At 42.5% G+C, this 13,340-nt stretch overlaps 3 protein-coding genes across 4 annotated transcripts in view; 1 reads left to right on the top strand and 2 right to left on the bottom strand.

The window, feature by feature from the left end:
- The first annotated feature begins 2,207 nt into the window (after positions 1–2,207).
- On the top strand, positions 2,208–6,213 carry LOC118412662 (sepiapterin reductase-like). 2 transcript variants are annotated; one of them, XM_035815663.1, is made up of 5 exons: positions 2,210–3,305; positions 3,942–4,093; positions 4,738–4,860; positions 5,150–5,262; positions 5,731–6,213. In XM_035815663.1, exons 1-5 carry the CDS (start codon positions 3,029–3,031, stop codon positions 5,858–5,860), a joined length of 795 nt encoding a protein of 264 aa, XP_035671556.1. In that variant the 5' UTR covers positions 2,210–3,028; the 3' UTR covers positions 5,861–6,213. The 2 variants fall into 2 exon arrangements, with proteins under 2 accessions (XP_035671564.1, XP_035671556.1); XM_035815671.1 differs by lacking the exon at positions 4,738–4,860 and having other exon boundaries at positions 2,208–3,305.
- A 1,081-nt stretch (positions 6,214–7,294) lies between these two features.
- On the bottom strand, positions 7,295–9,932 carry LOC118412534 (putative serine/threonine-protein kinase PRKY). The gene has a single exon (XM_035815449.1). The coding sequence runs from the start codon at positions 9,539–9,541 to the stop codon at positions 8,207–8,209; it is 1,335 nt and encodes a 444-aa protein (XP_035671342.1). The 5' UTR covers positions 9,542–9,932; the 3' UTR covers positions 7,295–8,206.
- A 526-nt stretch (positions 9,933–10,458) lies between these two features.
- Positions 10,459–13,340, bottom strand: part of LOC118409953 — a 3,220-nt gene continuing 338 nt past the window's right edge. Inside the window, exons 2-5 of the mRNA XM_035811407.1 lie at positions 13,217–13,338; positions 12,607–12,767; positions 11,897–12,094; positions 10,459–11,516 (exon numbers count right to left, since the gene is read on the bottom strand). Of these exons, the coding sequence (XP_035667300.1) occupies positions 11,410–11,516; positions 11,897–12,094; positions 12,607–12,767; positions 13,217–13,338 (588 nt within the window). The 3' untranslated portion in view covers positions 10,459–11,409. The remainder of the gene's footprint in view (positions 11,517–11,896; positions 12,095–12,606; positions 12,768–13,216; positions 13,339–13,340) is intronic.

The following is a 13,340-nucleotide window of genomic DNA, read 5'->3' as shown; positions in this document are numbered from 1 at the left end:
GTGTATGTTGGCGTAGTCTCTGTTTGACACGGACCACGTGACCAGCGTTAGCTTGCTTGACCCCGTCTTGGCCCTCGCCCAAATCTGCCATCCGTGGAATTTTCCGTGAGTGTGGGTAACCTTAACCGTCATAAAATAATTATCAAATGATTGACAAACCGCCCCATTGAAGGCAACCATGCGTGGGTGACTGGGTGACGTAGAAACAGACGATGGCGTTCTGGCATATTACCTGGCGCAGGAGCCTGTGGATACATTTTCAGACATTTACATTCTAAGTCATCGCTGGGCAATTTTACGAGGCAGCGGGGATGTAGTGTAGCGAACCTTCAGGAAGAAACTGGAAAAAATGACGCTTCACAAGAGGAATCTCCCTCTACATGAGAATGCTGATTCACAAGTTTTATTCGTTTTCTGGTCATGTGGATTGGATTTTGGTTACTCGTGTTATTATCAATAAGTAAAAAAGTTCAAGTTCAAGGCAATTAGAGATGGCAGACTTAACCCATTCAAAAACACTCAGTGCTGTTTTTCTAACTGTGGGATCGTTTTGATTTTTACATTTTTATCATTTATGATGAAAAACACCATGCATTGTGTGCAAACTGTCGTTTTATTGCCTTATGGAAAATAGATTAAAAACACTTTTATGCAATGTTCAGGTGGATTTTGGAGTAACTTAGTGAATATTGGATACATCATGATAATACAGAAACGCTTGCACTTACACTGGACACGTGCATTTATGTTGTTGCTTGAAGTAGTGGCAGTAGTGGTCCCTCACGTTGCCCATGGGTGGGGTCGTCTTGCGGATAGGATTTAATTGCAATCCGCTAATGATAGCTTTATTTTCTAGTCTCCGTAGTGGCACTGTACCGCCAGTGTTTAGATTATCACAGCCTACAAGCTGAATCGGGTGCATATCTTTGATACTACTCGTATACGAGCGATCGCTGTTGTTGTCTATATCAGGGGTGTTCGACGGCTCGTGCCTACCAGGACGTCAGTAGATTGGATTTAAAAATAATATCGAGATTAGCAGATAAAATTACTGGTTAATGTGTAAATCATTTTGTTTTTTCCTACCACTGCGTCACCGTGACGCGATCACTGGTATGAAGGAGGTGCGATTCGGTGTACCACCAGTGCACACTCTCCAGCAGTTTCTGGCTACTGGTACTGTTTTCCATGCGGTATTTGTAAGTATTGCAGCCAACAACATGACGTTGCAATCAAGAATATGTGTGCTTCTGTCCACTGGCTCTATGGAGTCCTTCCCCGCAGGGGCTTGACCAGTTGGTCCACTGGTCCAACCTATAATCAACCCGGTATACAGCGAAGTAAACGCTTGCCATGAATTAAATTGTAACCAAGGGCACACACCATAAAAGCCGTCTACTTGTATTTTTTATTTGCATAACGTGACATATTTTGACACACAGGATTCAGATCGAGCGTTATTTTCCGTTAACCGACTGTACATAGCAGAGGCAAATACGTTGTGCCCCGTATGTGATCAGGGAAAAACTCTTGCACACTGATCAAACATCTGTCCATACATCTTAATCGAAATCGAGAGGCAATATTTCAACGTTACATCCGTTGCTGCATGTTATGATTCCAAAATAACTATACGTGAACACGTGGACTGTTTAAACAGGCACATTGATGCATATTGGTACTCTTCTGCGTACATACCGAATGCCAACAACCAGGTTGTCAGTTCAGACAAGTGATATGACATGTTAAGTTCATGCGCATATCATTTCTTCACCATGATAAGAATCATCACGCAGTTAGGTCGGTTTGCGCTCATTTTCAACAGAGGGAACAAGAAAAAAAACAATATCCAGAAATACTCAAAGGAAAAAGTCTTACTATTCTTCTAGCAATATTGTAGCAATCTAGCCCTCAGGTACATGTATGTAATTTCAGTATATAACGTTATAGTTATTCGTCATCAATAATTAACATACGAGTGCACTACCCCTTGAAAGTACCCAAGGTTCGAACCGCAATGTGTGGACCATAAGGATCAAAACATTCATGGCCCAATGAACGTGACAGTGTGTGTATGTAGCCTCCATAGCAGGCTCTCTATGGACTTTTTTGGCACTTTTGCTGGCCATTTCTTTTTGTACTAGGTCGCTGATTGCTGTGTGTGTGTGTGTGTGTGTGTGTGCGTGTGTGTACTGTCAAAAGGGTACTGTCATTGAGTGTCACTCTGCAAGCTTGCCGACTTACCGGGTAACAGGAGTGTCTAATGCAAACTGCATACTGACCCTAATATCCGATTCGACATTATCCGCCAAGTGGCAGAATCTGCCAAGTGTCTAGAAAGGTGGAGCGGTGATTGCTTTGCTGCTTTTGCTTATATGAACCAGAGGGTGACAGAACCTTGTACGTGTTTTACTGTATCAATGGGGTGACAAAAAGATGATAATCTGTAGGAGATCATCCAAATTGGTAACTGAGATCGAACCTATTCTCTCGTTGTGATACCAAATAGAATTTATATCAAAATCCAGAAACTCATTGGTCTGTTAAATTGGGCACTGTAGGGATGCTCCTATTACATGAACAAAGTACAAATTACTAGTAGTCAAAATGTGCTGCCTCCTTAGATAGTTTTCTCTATCATCAATTACTGTAAAAATGTTACTGTCGGGGGAAGAATGTCGGAGGTATGAGTCTGTCCGCTGGAATGGCCCTAAACAAGACCAGACAGTTGCAACAAAGAGCACCAAGACAAAGCTTCTTTGTAGATATCCGTGCTTATTCTGATAATTTTGCTCAATCTCATTATGGAGCCTGCTTTTGAGGCTATGTCCACACAGTTATCAAGCCTTTATCCAGTGCGCGACAAAGGTCAGGACCTTATGTACACGGACACATGACCTGAATTACAATTCCCAGCCCGGACAGCTAGCCCCATACGTCCTGTGGAGCAGCTCTTGTGGGGCCGCTGAACCAACAATCTAGTGACGTCTATATTTAACGGCGCTGTCCTATCTCTGGGGTTCTGACCATGGCGTCAGCTGTGTTCGGACCAGCTACGTTCTGTGCTGTTACAGGAGGGAGTCGGGGGCTGGGCCGGAGCATCGCCGTGCTGCTGGCGGGGCGACTGGGGCAGGGCTCCCGCCTGGTACTGACAGGTCGCTCCCTTCAGGGTCTACAAGAAACCAAACGGCAGGTGGAAGAGAAGAGCCCGAATCAACTGGAGGTGAAGCTGGTGACGGGGGATCTGGAGGACTCCGCCGCCCACGCCGCTCACTTCTGTGATATATTTGCAGACGCACAGCAAGGTGACGCCTTACTATAAGTACATGGGGCCCCGTCATTAATTTTTGTTCAGAGTAGGTTTTTATGGATCCCCCAACTATCCACCGTGTACTATCAGGCCCGGTATTGGGACAGCTGTTCGATGTGGCAACCCGCTCAGCAAGAAGGAAGATCTGGCTTCGGGCCCAGGATAGCGGTGTATGGAACTTGCCGGTTCCATCCTGATTGGTATGCTATGGTACTATACTGCAGTGATGATTTGCTAACGATGTATGGACGGCTTATCATGCCAGGAGATTGTGGGTCAGAAGTTTTTGAAAAAAATACCATGGATAAGGGGGGGGTGGGGGGGGGGCGCAGAAGATCTCGTGTTCTTTAGCTGCAAGCAGATCTGGTGGTCTTTCGGCTTAGACACTTTACTGCACGATCCCTTCAACTACACACGGGAGTTACGGCATGGCAGCACTAGGGATGCATTTTGCACGTGTAAATTTTGCACTCATTTCAAATTTCGATCAGGATGAGAGTCAGTCGTTGGTTTAAACACCAGATTAATTTTACCATCATATTTTCTCATTGCTTCTTTTTTGACATCTTTCTCAGACATATCATCCTAATTGTGAACACAATTCAGTAACCCCACCGCCGCTGTCGCCTAGGCACTTTTAAGAACGCCTTGATGATCCACAACGCAGCAACCTTGGGGGACGGTACCAAGAAGGCGTCGGAACATTCGGACCCGCAGATTCTGACTAAATACTATGCCGCCAATCTGACGTCAGTCATCACCCTGACTTCCAAGTTCATGAAGGTTTGTTGGGGATTGTGGGAAGTAGAAGCATTGTATTGTCCATTTTAAAAGCGTTAGATTTGTTTGGTGTAAACTTCTTAGCTCTGCAAAATATTACATCTAGAAAAACAGAAATGTGTGCTACGCTATCAACCGGCGGTAGACACTTAACGTTAACCAGAGAACAATCTATCAAACCATCGGATGTAGAAATTCTCAGTAATTCTCAGTAATTCTTAGTAGTGTCGTTGCGGTTAGTCACCTGTGATTCTTGATCACAAGATCGCGAGCTGTAAACACAGCGCGTCGTTACAAGCACCCGAAAGTATTTCAGCACCAAGGACAGGGTCATCTGTCCTCGTCACGGCTAATGTTAGAGTCAGATACAGGTGCCCATACGGTTAGCGGATGTACCCTTAACGACCATGACCAACTGAATAGACCGACCCAATGTCCCCCGACAACCTCCGTTACATGCAAAACGAAAGAATAAGAATGCAAACATACCGTCACCATCTTACTGGTCGAACTGCAGTCAGGATCGGTCTATCTAAGTAATACAATTGATGAGATGATTGGGATGAAGAGCATATATTGCATGGGATTCATAAATGCTGGTTTGAAAATTTCTTTACAAATATTCAGACTACGTGTTCCCGTGTCAGATATTCCCTAGCACCACTGTCAGACGGACGGTCGTTAACATCACTTCTGATTCAGCCATCAACCCCCTGGTGAACCACTCGCTGTACTGCAGCGGTAAGGCGGCCAGGAACATGTTCTTCAAGGTTAGGGCATTTCTGTAACAGTTGCCCCGAGTATCATGAACTAGTAGGTTGTTGGTACGATAAAATTTCTCCTAGCAAAAATTTTCTATGGGGAATTACATGTAGGTAGACGTTTGATTTGCCATTATTGTAGTTGCTTGTCCTACATGCCGACGGGTGTAACAAACCAAAACACAAAACTGAAGTTTGTCAGGGGATAAACCTGACCTACGGTGGTATCAACTTAATTTCTTCGCCGAGCCTGACCTTTTACGACCTTTCGTGTTCTCGTTTGTTTCTCGTTCAACAGGTGATGGCAGAAGAGGACCCGGATGTGCGCGTGCTAAGCTACTCTCCCGGCCCGCTGGACACCGACATGTTGCACACAGTCAGGTCGTGTGGGAACAAAGGAGTGGAGGACCTGTGCGTATAGTCATTATGTGGCGGCTGACTTTGATTGTGTGGCTAATTTTGCCTCTATAGCAAATTCAGTCCAGCACAACAAGAACGACGGCGTTTGACGATAGTTTGCTTTCTTATTGCAGCGTCATCTCATTAGCATTTAAAACCATACAACGATTATCTTTTTTAGATAACAAAAAAACTATAGTTCCATTAGACCCTTTTCGTTTTATCAGCTCCAATGTATTTGGTTTCCAATATATTGCATCTGAAAACACAATACTTCTTGTTCTGGATAGCAGTATACCATAGACTGAGATCCCGTCCCAGACACAAATTTCACTTCTTGTCAGGTTGGTTAAGTGTATATGAGCGGACTAAAGCTTAGCAAGGCTAGATTTCTGACTAATCACACATGACTTGTAATATATTGCATGGTATAAATGCCTGGTCAACGAGTAATCACACTTTCCTCCCGCCAATCTACAGATTAACCTCCATGGAGTCTTCCGGAATGATCCTGAGCCCTGCCGACTCCGCGGAGCACCTGCTCAACCTGCTGGAGAAGGACACTTTCCAGTCCGGAGACTTTCTCGACATCTTCAACTTCAAGTACTGAATTGTTTTCTAGAATGAAACATCAATCTAACGAATGTATGATCCACGAAGGCAAGAACATTGCAACAAAAGAGCTGAACTGCGTACTCTGTTTACAAAAAAAAAAAAAAACCTGTTTACTAGTTTCACAAGTAACAGCTCACCATTTGTAAAGGGCGAGCTGCGTTCATTTACATGGTTATCAGAACGGATTGTAGGTCAGGAGTAGCAACAGGGATGAGGACGCTTTGGCTTGTTCTCATTTAAATGTCGAAATGATGTCGCCTGAATTTACGCTTTGATATGGAGCAAATTATAGACAACATCACTGGTTCCTTTATTTTTCCACAACCCCTGCAATGTTTTACACAAGATGCACAACAACATTCGTATTGGTTAATGGCTTAGAAGATTATTATAGCCACGGGTGGGATTTTAACCCCTAAAAAATGGCTGTCGCCTGAGAAGAAACGAAGAATTCAAATAGTAGCCAAAAATGTAACAATTCAGTTTCCAGAATGATTGTTCGGCAGGTGAAACCATCGGACCAGACCCTCTGACCGATCACGTCAGATCGCTACTGTCACTGATCTTGGAGGCTGTGTGAGGTGGTTTATGCCTGTCGCCAGATTCGGTAACAAACGTTACCACCATGAGTACGATGGTTACCACGGTTATATTATCCATGTATAAGACTAGAAATTGCCGTTTTTGTGACGCTGTACAGTTTTTATGGCTTTCTAAATTAAGAAACAAGAAAGGGTTGTTGACTGTCATTTGTATCCCACCTTGCTTAACAAAATGTTGTACAGAAATGACTGTAACAAACGTTACCATTGTTCGATGCTGTCTAAGCTTTCTATTTGACCTGGTGTAAAAAAGCTGCCCACTTTTTAAATGTTCCTAGGGACGTCCACTTATACCTAAATAATGTAGTCAGTAAGGTGAGTCCTTTCGAAGAAGACAGGGTAAAGTCTACTGTTGTAACAAACGTTACCGGTAACGTTTGTTACCTGCCCTGTAATGCATTACCAATGGGACCGAAAATAATAAGTTGCCATTTTTTAGCTATGGTTAGAAGAGGAATTTTCCTAAACAACCACGTAGTTTTCACTGAAAATAAAGCCGATTTATTTTTCGACCAAAAAAATGCTATTTTCGACATTTCAATGAGAACGAGTGTTTATTTATATTGCCAAAGATCATATTGAATCCCATTCAAATGGCATGAAGCCATAAAGATTGTGAAAGTCGCTCACTGATAACTACCTAACCCCGGCACTCTGATACGTTTGCAAAATTTTCACACAAACTATTGAATTTTGTTAAGTTTCAATTCAAGCAGCTATAAATTGACTTTACTATTCCGCTATTTCTTTCCTGTCACATTGTCGCATTAGGAGGAAGGAATCTTCTACAATTTGGCCACCGGAAACACATGACAACATAGTGCTCATCAAGTCGTTCATAAATCAATGGGTTTATTCCAACAACATGTTGCTTTCACGTCATTTTGGCATTCACTACATAGTCTTATGTAACGTTACATCATATTTTATAGGTTCTTCTATCACTCAATAGAGTTAACGTTACATATTTGTGCATACATTGTGTATAGTGTAATTTCTTGTCTATATTTACATTTTCATTTTTATTTTTTATTTGAATATTTACATATCTTATGGTATTGATTGCACATAAGTCTACTATTTTTTCCACTAATTGAAATTTGCACTCTTTTAATTCCTTTTCATCTTTATCACCGCTCGCTCAAGTGGTATAGTAAGAATATAAAATAATGATACAACTGTGCTAAAAACAAATGAAGTCACTGACAAAATGATACTGATATTACAGCGGTGCATTCTCTTTGTCTTCTTGTTTAGCATATTACCACAAATGATACCACAATAAGAGAGGAGAAATATCCTAGCATCTATCAAAAGGTAAAAGAGGAATGACTCTAAATGATACTTTTCAGTGTACAGTGCAGATGGTGTTCACGTGTCATGAGGAGATGATGAGTAAACAAACAGATTTCAATACTATGCTCATTGCTTAGGCAATTCTTTGGTATAGACTCACACATGTACACCTGCTCTCTGATCAAACATGAATGTTTAAACTTGCACCTTACAGCCTGAAAGCAGTATAAAACACATTCGGTCCTGTTTAGTTCTATTCTGTTTTTATTTAGAGCAGCTAGCCATACAGGGTGGAAGTAGAAATAGTCACTAGTCGTTGATACTATGTTTAAATCACAGAAACTCATTGACCCATTAGATTGGGGACTGTAGGGTATAGTCGGTAAAACTGCACGAAGGGATGCTCCTATTGCGTGAACGAAGTACAATTAGTCAACATACATTCAGAAACCAACAAAAGCGGCTTCTGCAACGCTTTGCTCGATGTCAGAAACTGAGGAGTCATGGGAATATTCAGGATATGTGTCAAAACAACTGACGTCGCCATCATGAGCTATTGTAGGCACATATGGAGGTGGAACTGTCTGAGCCAGGAGGCTATCCCAGTCAATGTCCCTGAACCACGGGTGAGGGAAAATGTCAGAAGAGGACATCCTCTTCTTCAGGTCTGCACGGAGCAGTCCCTTGATTAAATGCGTTGCATCAGACGGGAAATACCGGGGAAAGTACACCATTCCAGTCAAAATCTTCTGGTAGATACCCATATGGTCCTCGTCACAAAATGGCGGCTGCCCCGCCAGCATTTCGTACACAAGTACTCCAAACGTCCACCAATCCACCGGTTTGCCGTGACCTTTACCGAGCAATATTTCGGGAGCCAAATATTCCGGGGTGCCGCAAAGCGTGTACGTCCGAGTCGGAGTGGACACAACTTTGGCAAACCCAAAGTCGGTTAACTTCACGTGGCCTTCTTTGGATATCAGGATGTCTTCCGGCTTCAAACCTCTGTATATTATGTCATTTCTGTGAAGATAGTCAAGCGCAAGAGCTATTTCGGCGGCGTAAAACTTCGCCCTTTCGTTGGACAACTTCCTCTCTCTCCTCAGCATTGAGAACAGCTCTCCCCCATGTGCAAGCTCCAGGAGTAGGTACAGATATCTGTCATCGCGAGAAGTACCAAAAAGCCGACATATGAATGGGTGGCGAAGACTTGCCCAAACCATTCGCTCGCTGTTGACGTGATCTACCTGTTGCAGACGTATTACCTGTCCTATATTCAACCTCTTCAAAGCATGGTAAGTTCCAGACAACTTATTCCGGGATAGGAAGACCGATCCGAAGGACCCTTCACCGATGACTCGGTCAAAACTCATATCAGAAATGTTGAAACGTGTTACGTTTTCCGGTCCTACAATGGGAGTCACTTGTTTTTCCTGATAGGTCGGATTCGTATTTATATCATTCGCGGACTCCATACCTGGAGGTCGAGTCGCCTGGTTTTCCTCTGATTCAGGATCCGTGTTCAAGCATTTCGAAGAGCGGTCCATATTCGCCTCTTTTTCCTCGTCGTCAGGATTCGTATTTGTATTTAGAATACTGATGCGCTCCACTGGCTTCACCGCTGCTGTCGGCACACCTCCCTGACGGGCGGGATTCGTATCCAAACCCTTCGTACATTCCACTGGGCCCGCCGCGTTTTTCTGTCCGCCCTCTGCTTGTTGGGAGTGAGTGAGAGTGTCAGGCACTTTTGGAGAAGAACTGCTAGCTCCACACCCCATTTTCACACAGCTGAGAGGCAAAGATCAGATGCAGGACGTATTACATACTAGCATGCTAGTAACTCGACAAAAGGCAGCAGCAAGATGGCGACACATGATCTTGTTAGACCGCCTTTGTTGACTCTTACCATGGGAACGGGAACCTGTCTGTCAGGTTGTTTTATCTGGGCTCGTGACATTTGTTGAGACTAAAGAAAGAGTCAATAAGGGCGTTTTGGTGTGTTGATTCCGCACTATAGTGGAAATCTGATGCCTCCAAGATGATACCAAATTGTTAAGTGTCATGCATAGCTTGCACATGCGTACAGAGAGATAGGCCCTATTTACATTGGAAACGGTATATACCGTCATGCGACGCTTCGCTACGGTGATGGTTATCTTTATACCCCTTGACCCTGATGCCGACGAAGAAATGGCAGAGTTCCCCCTTCCCGTCAGGGTAATGCCTCCTCGTAATTTAGAGCTCACAGACTCGTCGTCCGATCGAATCGCGCCTAATCATTTTAGACACCAGGCGAAAGCGTAGCGGGTAGCCCGTGGAGCATGATACTAGTCTTCTTATAAAATGAAAAAAGGACGCATTTTGTTGATTTACATGGATATCATTGCAGTTTGTAGATAAGGATAGCAATAGAAAAGAGCTTTATATAGTCAAAGAACGTCGTATTGAATCTCCGTGGTATGAAACCAAAAGATTGTGAAAGTTACTCACTGATAAATGTTTAATCCCAGCACTCTGATACTTTTGCAAAATTTTCCCGTAAGCTATGGAATTCTGTAAAGTTTCAATTTAAGCAGTTGTAAAATACACTTAACTATTCCGCTATTTCTTCCCTGTCATATTGCACATAATTAACAAGAAGGAATTTTCCACAATTTGGCCACCGGAAACATATGACAACATAGTGCTCATCAAGTCGTTCATAAATCAATGAGTTTATTACAACAACATGTCGCTGTTACATCACTTTGGTATTCACTACATAATCTTATGTACATCACATTCTATAGGTGACATGAAGTGTAAAATAGTATTCTTTTATCACTCAATAGAGTTACATATTTGTGTTTGCACTGTGTATAATAGAATTTCTTTTTTATTGCTTTAAATATTTATATCTCTCATAGTATTGATTGCACATAATTCTACAACTATTTTCCACGAAATAAATTTGCACACATTTAGGTGACTCTTTTCGTTTCTTGTCTTGAGTAAAATTTCATCTTTACCATTACATTGCTTAAATTAGTATTGCAAGAATTGATGATACAGTTTTGCTAAAACACAAAAGAAATCACTGATAAAATGATACTGATATTACAGCAGTACATTGTCTTTGTCTCTTCTTCTTTACCACATTATCACAATTGATAGCACAAAAAGAGAGGTTAAATATCCTAGCAGCTACCAAAAGGTAAAAGAGGAATGACTCTAAATGATACTTTGCAGTGTGCAGTGCAGAGATGTTCACTTGTCATGAGGAGGTGATGAGCAAACAAACAGATTTCAACACTATCCTCATTACTTAGGCAATTCTATGTGATGATCAAACCTGAATGTTTAAATTTAGACCTAACTGACAGCCTGGCAGCAGTATCAAACATATTCAGTCCTGTTTATTTCTATTCTGATTTCTTTTAGAGCTGCCAGTCATACAGAGTGACGAGAGGTGGAAGTAGAAGTAGTCACTGAAAGGGTTAGTTTGTTGGCATTTGATGTATTTCCTCTGGTTAGGTTTATGTTCACTCCAATAAACATTTGTCTGATGTTGAGGTAGAGTTATCAACAATGTCAACAGATTTGGTTGTAAATTCTGTCCTGGATCTACCAGTGTTGCTGTGGTAACAAAGACAACATCAGTTGAAGGTTATCTGCTGATGACAGTCTGTCTGTTCCCAGATGGCAGATTCCAGAGCTCCTCCTCCTCTGGGTAAATGGTCCTCTTCCTGGGGGAGTAGATCAGGTTGGAGGCTGCTGTAGGGTTGAAGAGAAAGCTGGTGTTAAAGGAAATCTCTCAGCAGGTATCATGGAATAAGACACATGTTGATATATTGATACTTCATACACATTTGTGCAGGCAATTCATTGTATACACTTGTTTGTTCACATATGTAGTTGTAGCAGACCTTATAAAAGTTGCTATGCTTTTTATGTGTCAATAATCTAATATGCAATCAGCTTTGTAGTGTATTGGAAAATGGGATTCTTCTTGCACAACTATTTTATATAGGAGCTTCAAGAGTGTTTTACCTGCCAACAGTCTGGCCACTGCTTTGACCATTGGAATGACTGTGCCAAACCAAATGAGAAGTGACAGTAACAAAAGTGCTCTTTATTAAGTATGTTCCCCTTACTTTTAGGTCTCTTGATGGGAATGGGTTTTCCATTCCTGGGAGGCTCCTCACTCACATATCCACTAGAGGCTGAGTTCCCCTCCCGTTGCTTCTCCACTGCTCGGTTGCAGTAGTCTAACTTTACATAGGATGGCTTCAGGTTCTTCTTGGTGGAACTCGGCATCTCTCTGGCTTTTCCTAAAGGCTTGAGGGGCTTGTCTGGTTTCAAGCAAAGAGAGTGTTGGGAATTGTGAAGGTGGCTGTAGAGAGCTGCCGTGTGTGTATCAAGACTTTCCACTGGAAGGACAGAGGACAGGAGAAGGAAAGGTCACACAAAAAACACAGCAAACAATCAAAACCATTGTGATTACGTAAAGAAGGTACAGGAGAAATGTTCATTTTGCAATTAAAAGTTATTACAAGAATACCGATCGTATTTCCTTGTCCTTTGATTGCCATGATGTCTCAAGTAGCTGCTAATGTAGTGCAAAATGGTGTCATAGAGAGTGAGCTAGAATCAGAAAATAGTTACAGAGAACCTGAAAGGGAAATGTAGGTTTTGACGGAGGTGGGTGGGGGCTATGGAATCGGTCTATTCAGCTGGTCATGGTCATATAAAGGGTAAATCATTGCTGACATTGCAATGCATAATAGCACTGTCATTGCACAGAAAGAAAGGAAAATGGAAACAGCAAATCAGACTGCAATTAACTGTGGCACCAGTACTGTACCTCGTGGAATAGGTGGGTAGTATATGTAGCCCTTCTGTCTGTAAGCAGCCTCCCTCTGTGGGTTCCTCCTTGGAGGTGGATGGGGCTGTCTTGGGAGGCGTGGCAGCTCCTTAGGCTGGTCCCAGGCCTGGGTACCTCTCCTTCTGGGGCCGTCTTCAGAACTGAATGGATGGAGGAAATAGGTGAACATGGATCAGCCACCTTCAACATTCAGTTTGATGTTTGATTAGAAATTTGTCATACAAAGGTAGGAGACAAGACAAATCTGTCATAGACAACAACAAAAAAACAATTGAGTTCTTGTAATTTTTTTACCAGACCACTTATGTACCTCTTTCAATAAACTTATTGTTGACACCACAAAAGACCTAAGAGAAGGGCTTGCCTGTCTGCAATGACTTGACAACTACCAGGGTTGCCAGTACTGTCCAGTTTTCTAATATATGTGGTAATTTTGGCATAATTCTTAAATACAACCAAGTGGTTGTTCATGAAAATTGCATCTAGCACCTGGTGATCAACCTGAGAATGCAAACAGTATGCCTTGTACACGGTTATGCTGAGAAAAAAAGACAGGGTTCGTAGTCACAGGAAAATCATTACTACTGACCTGGTTTGCCCCACAGGGGGTGTGGAGAGTGCACTCTCTGTGTCTGAGATGGAGTCTTCCTCCTCAGAGGAGTCTTCATCAAAGGAATCACTGCTGTAGGAGTACTTGTCATGGGAGGGTGTCT

Source organism: Branchiostoma floridae, chromosome 1 (assembly GCF_000003815.2).
Source record: "Branchiostoma floridae strain S238N-H82 chromosome 1, Bfl_VNyyK, whole genome shotgun sequence".
Taxonomy (NCBI): Eukaryota; Metazoa; Chordata; class Leptocardii; order Amphioxiformes; family Branchiostomatidae; genus Branchiostoma; species Branchiostoma floridae.
This window is presented reverse-complemented; position numbering and strand designations above follow the sequence as displayed.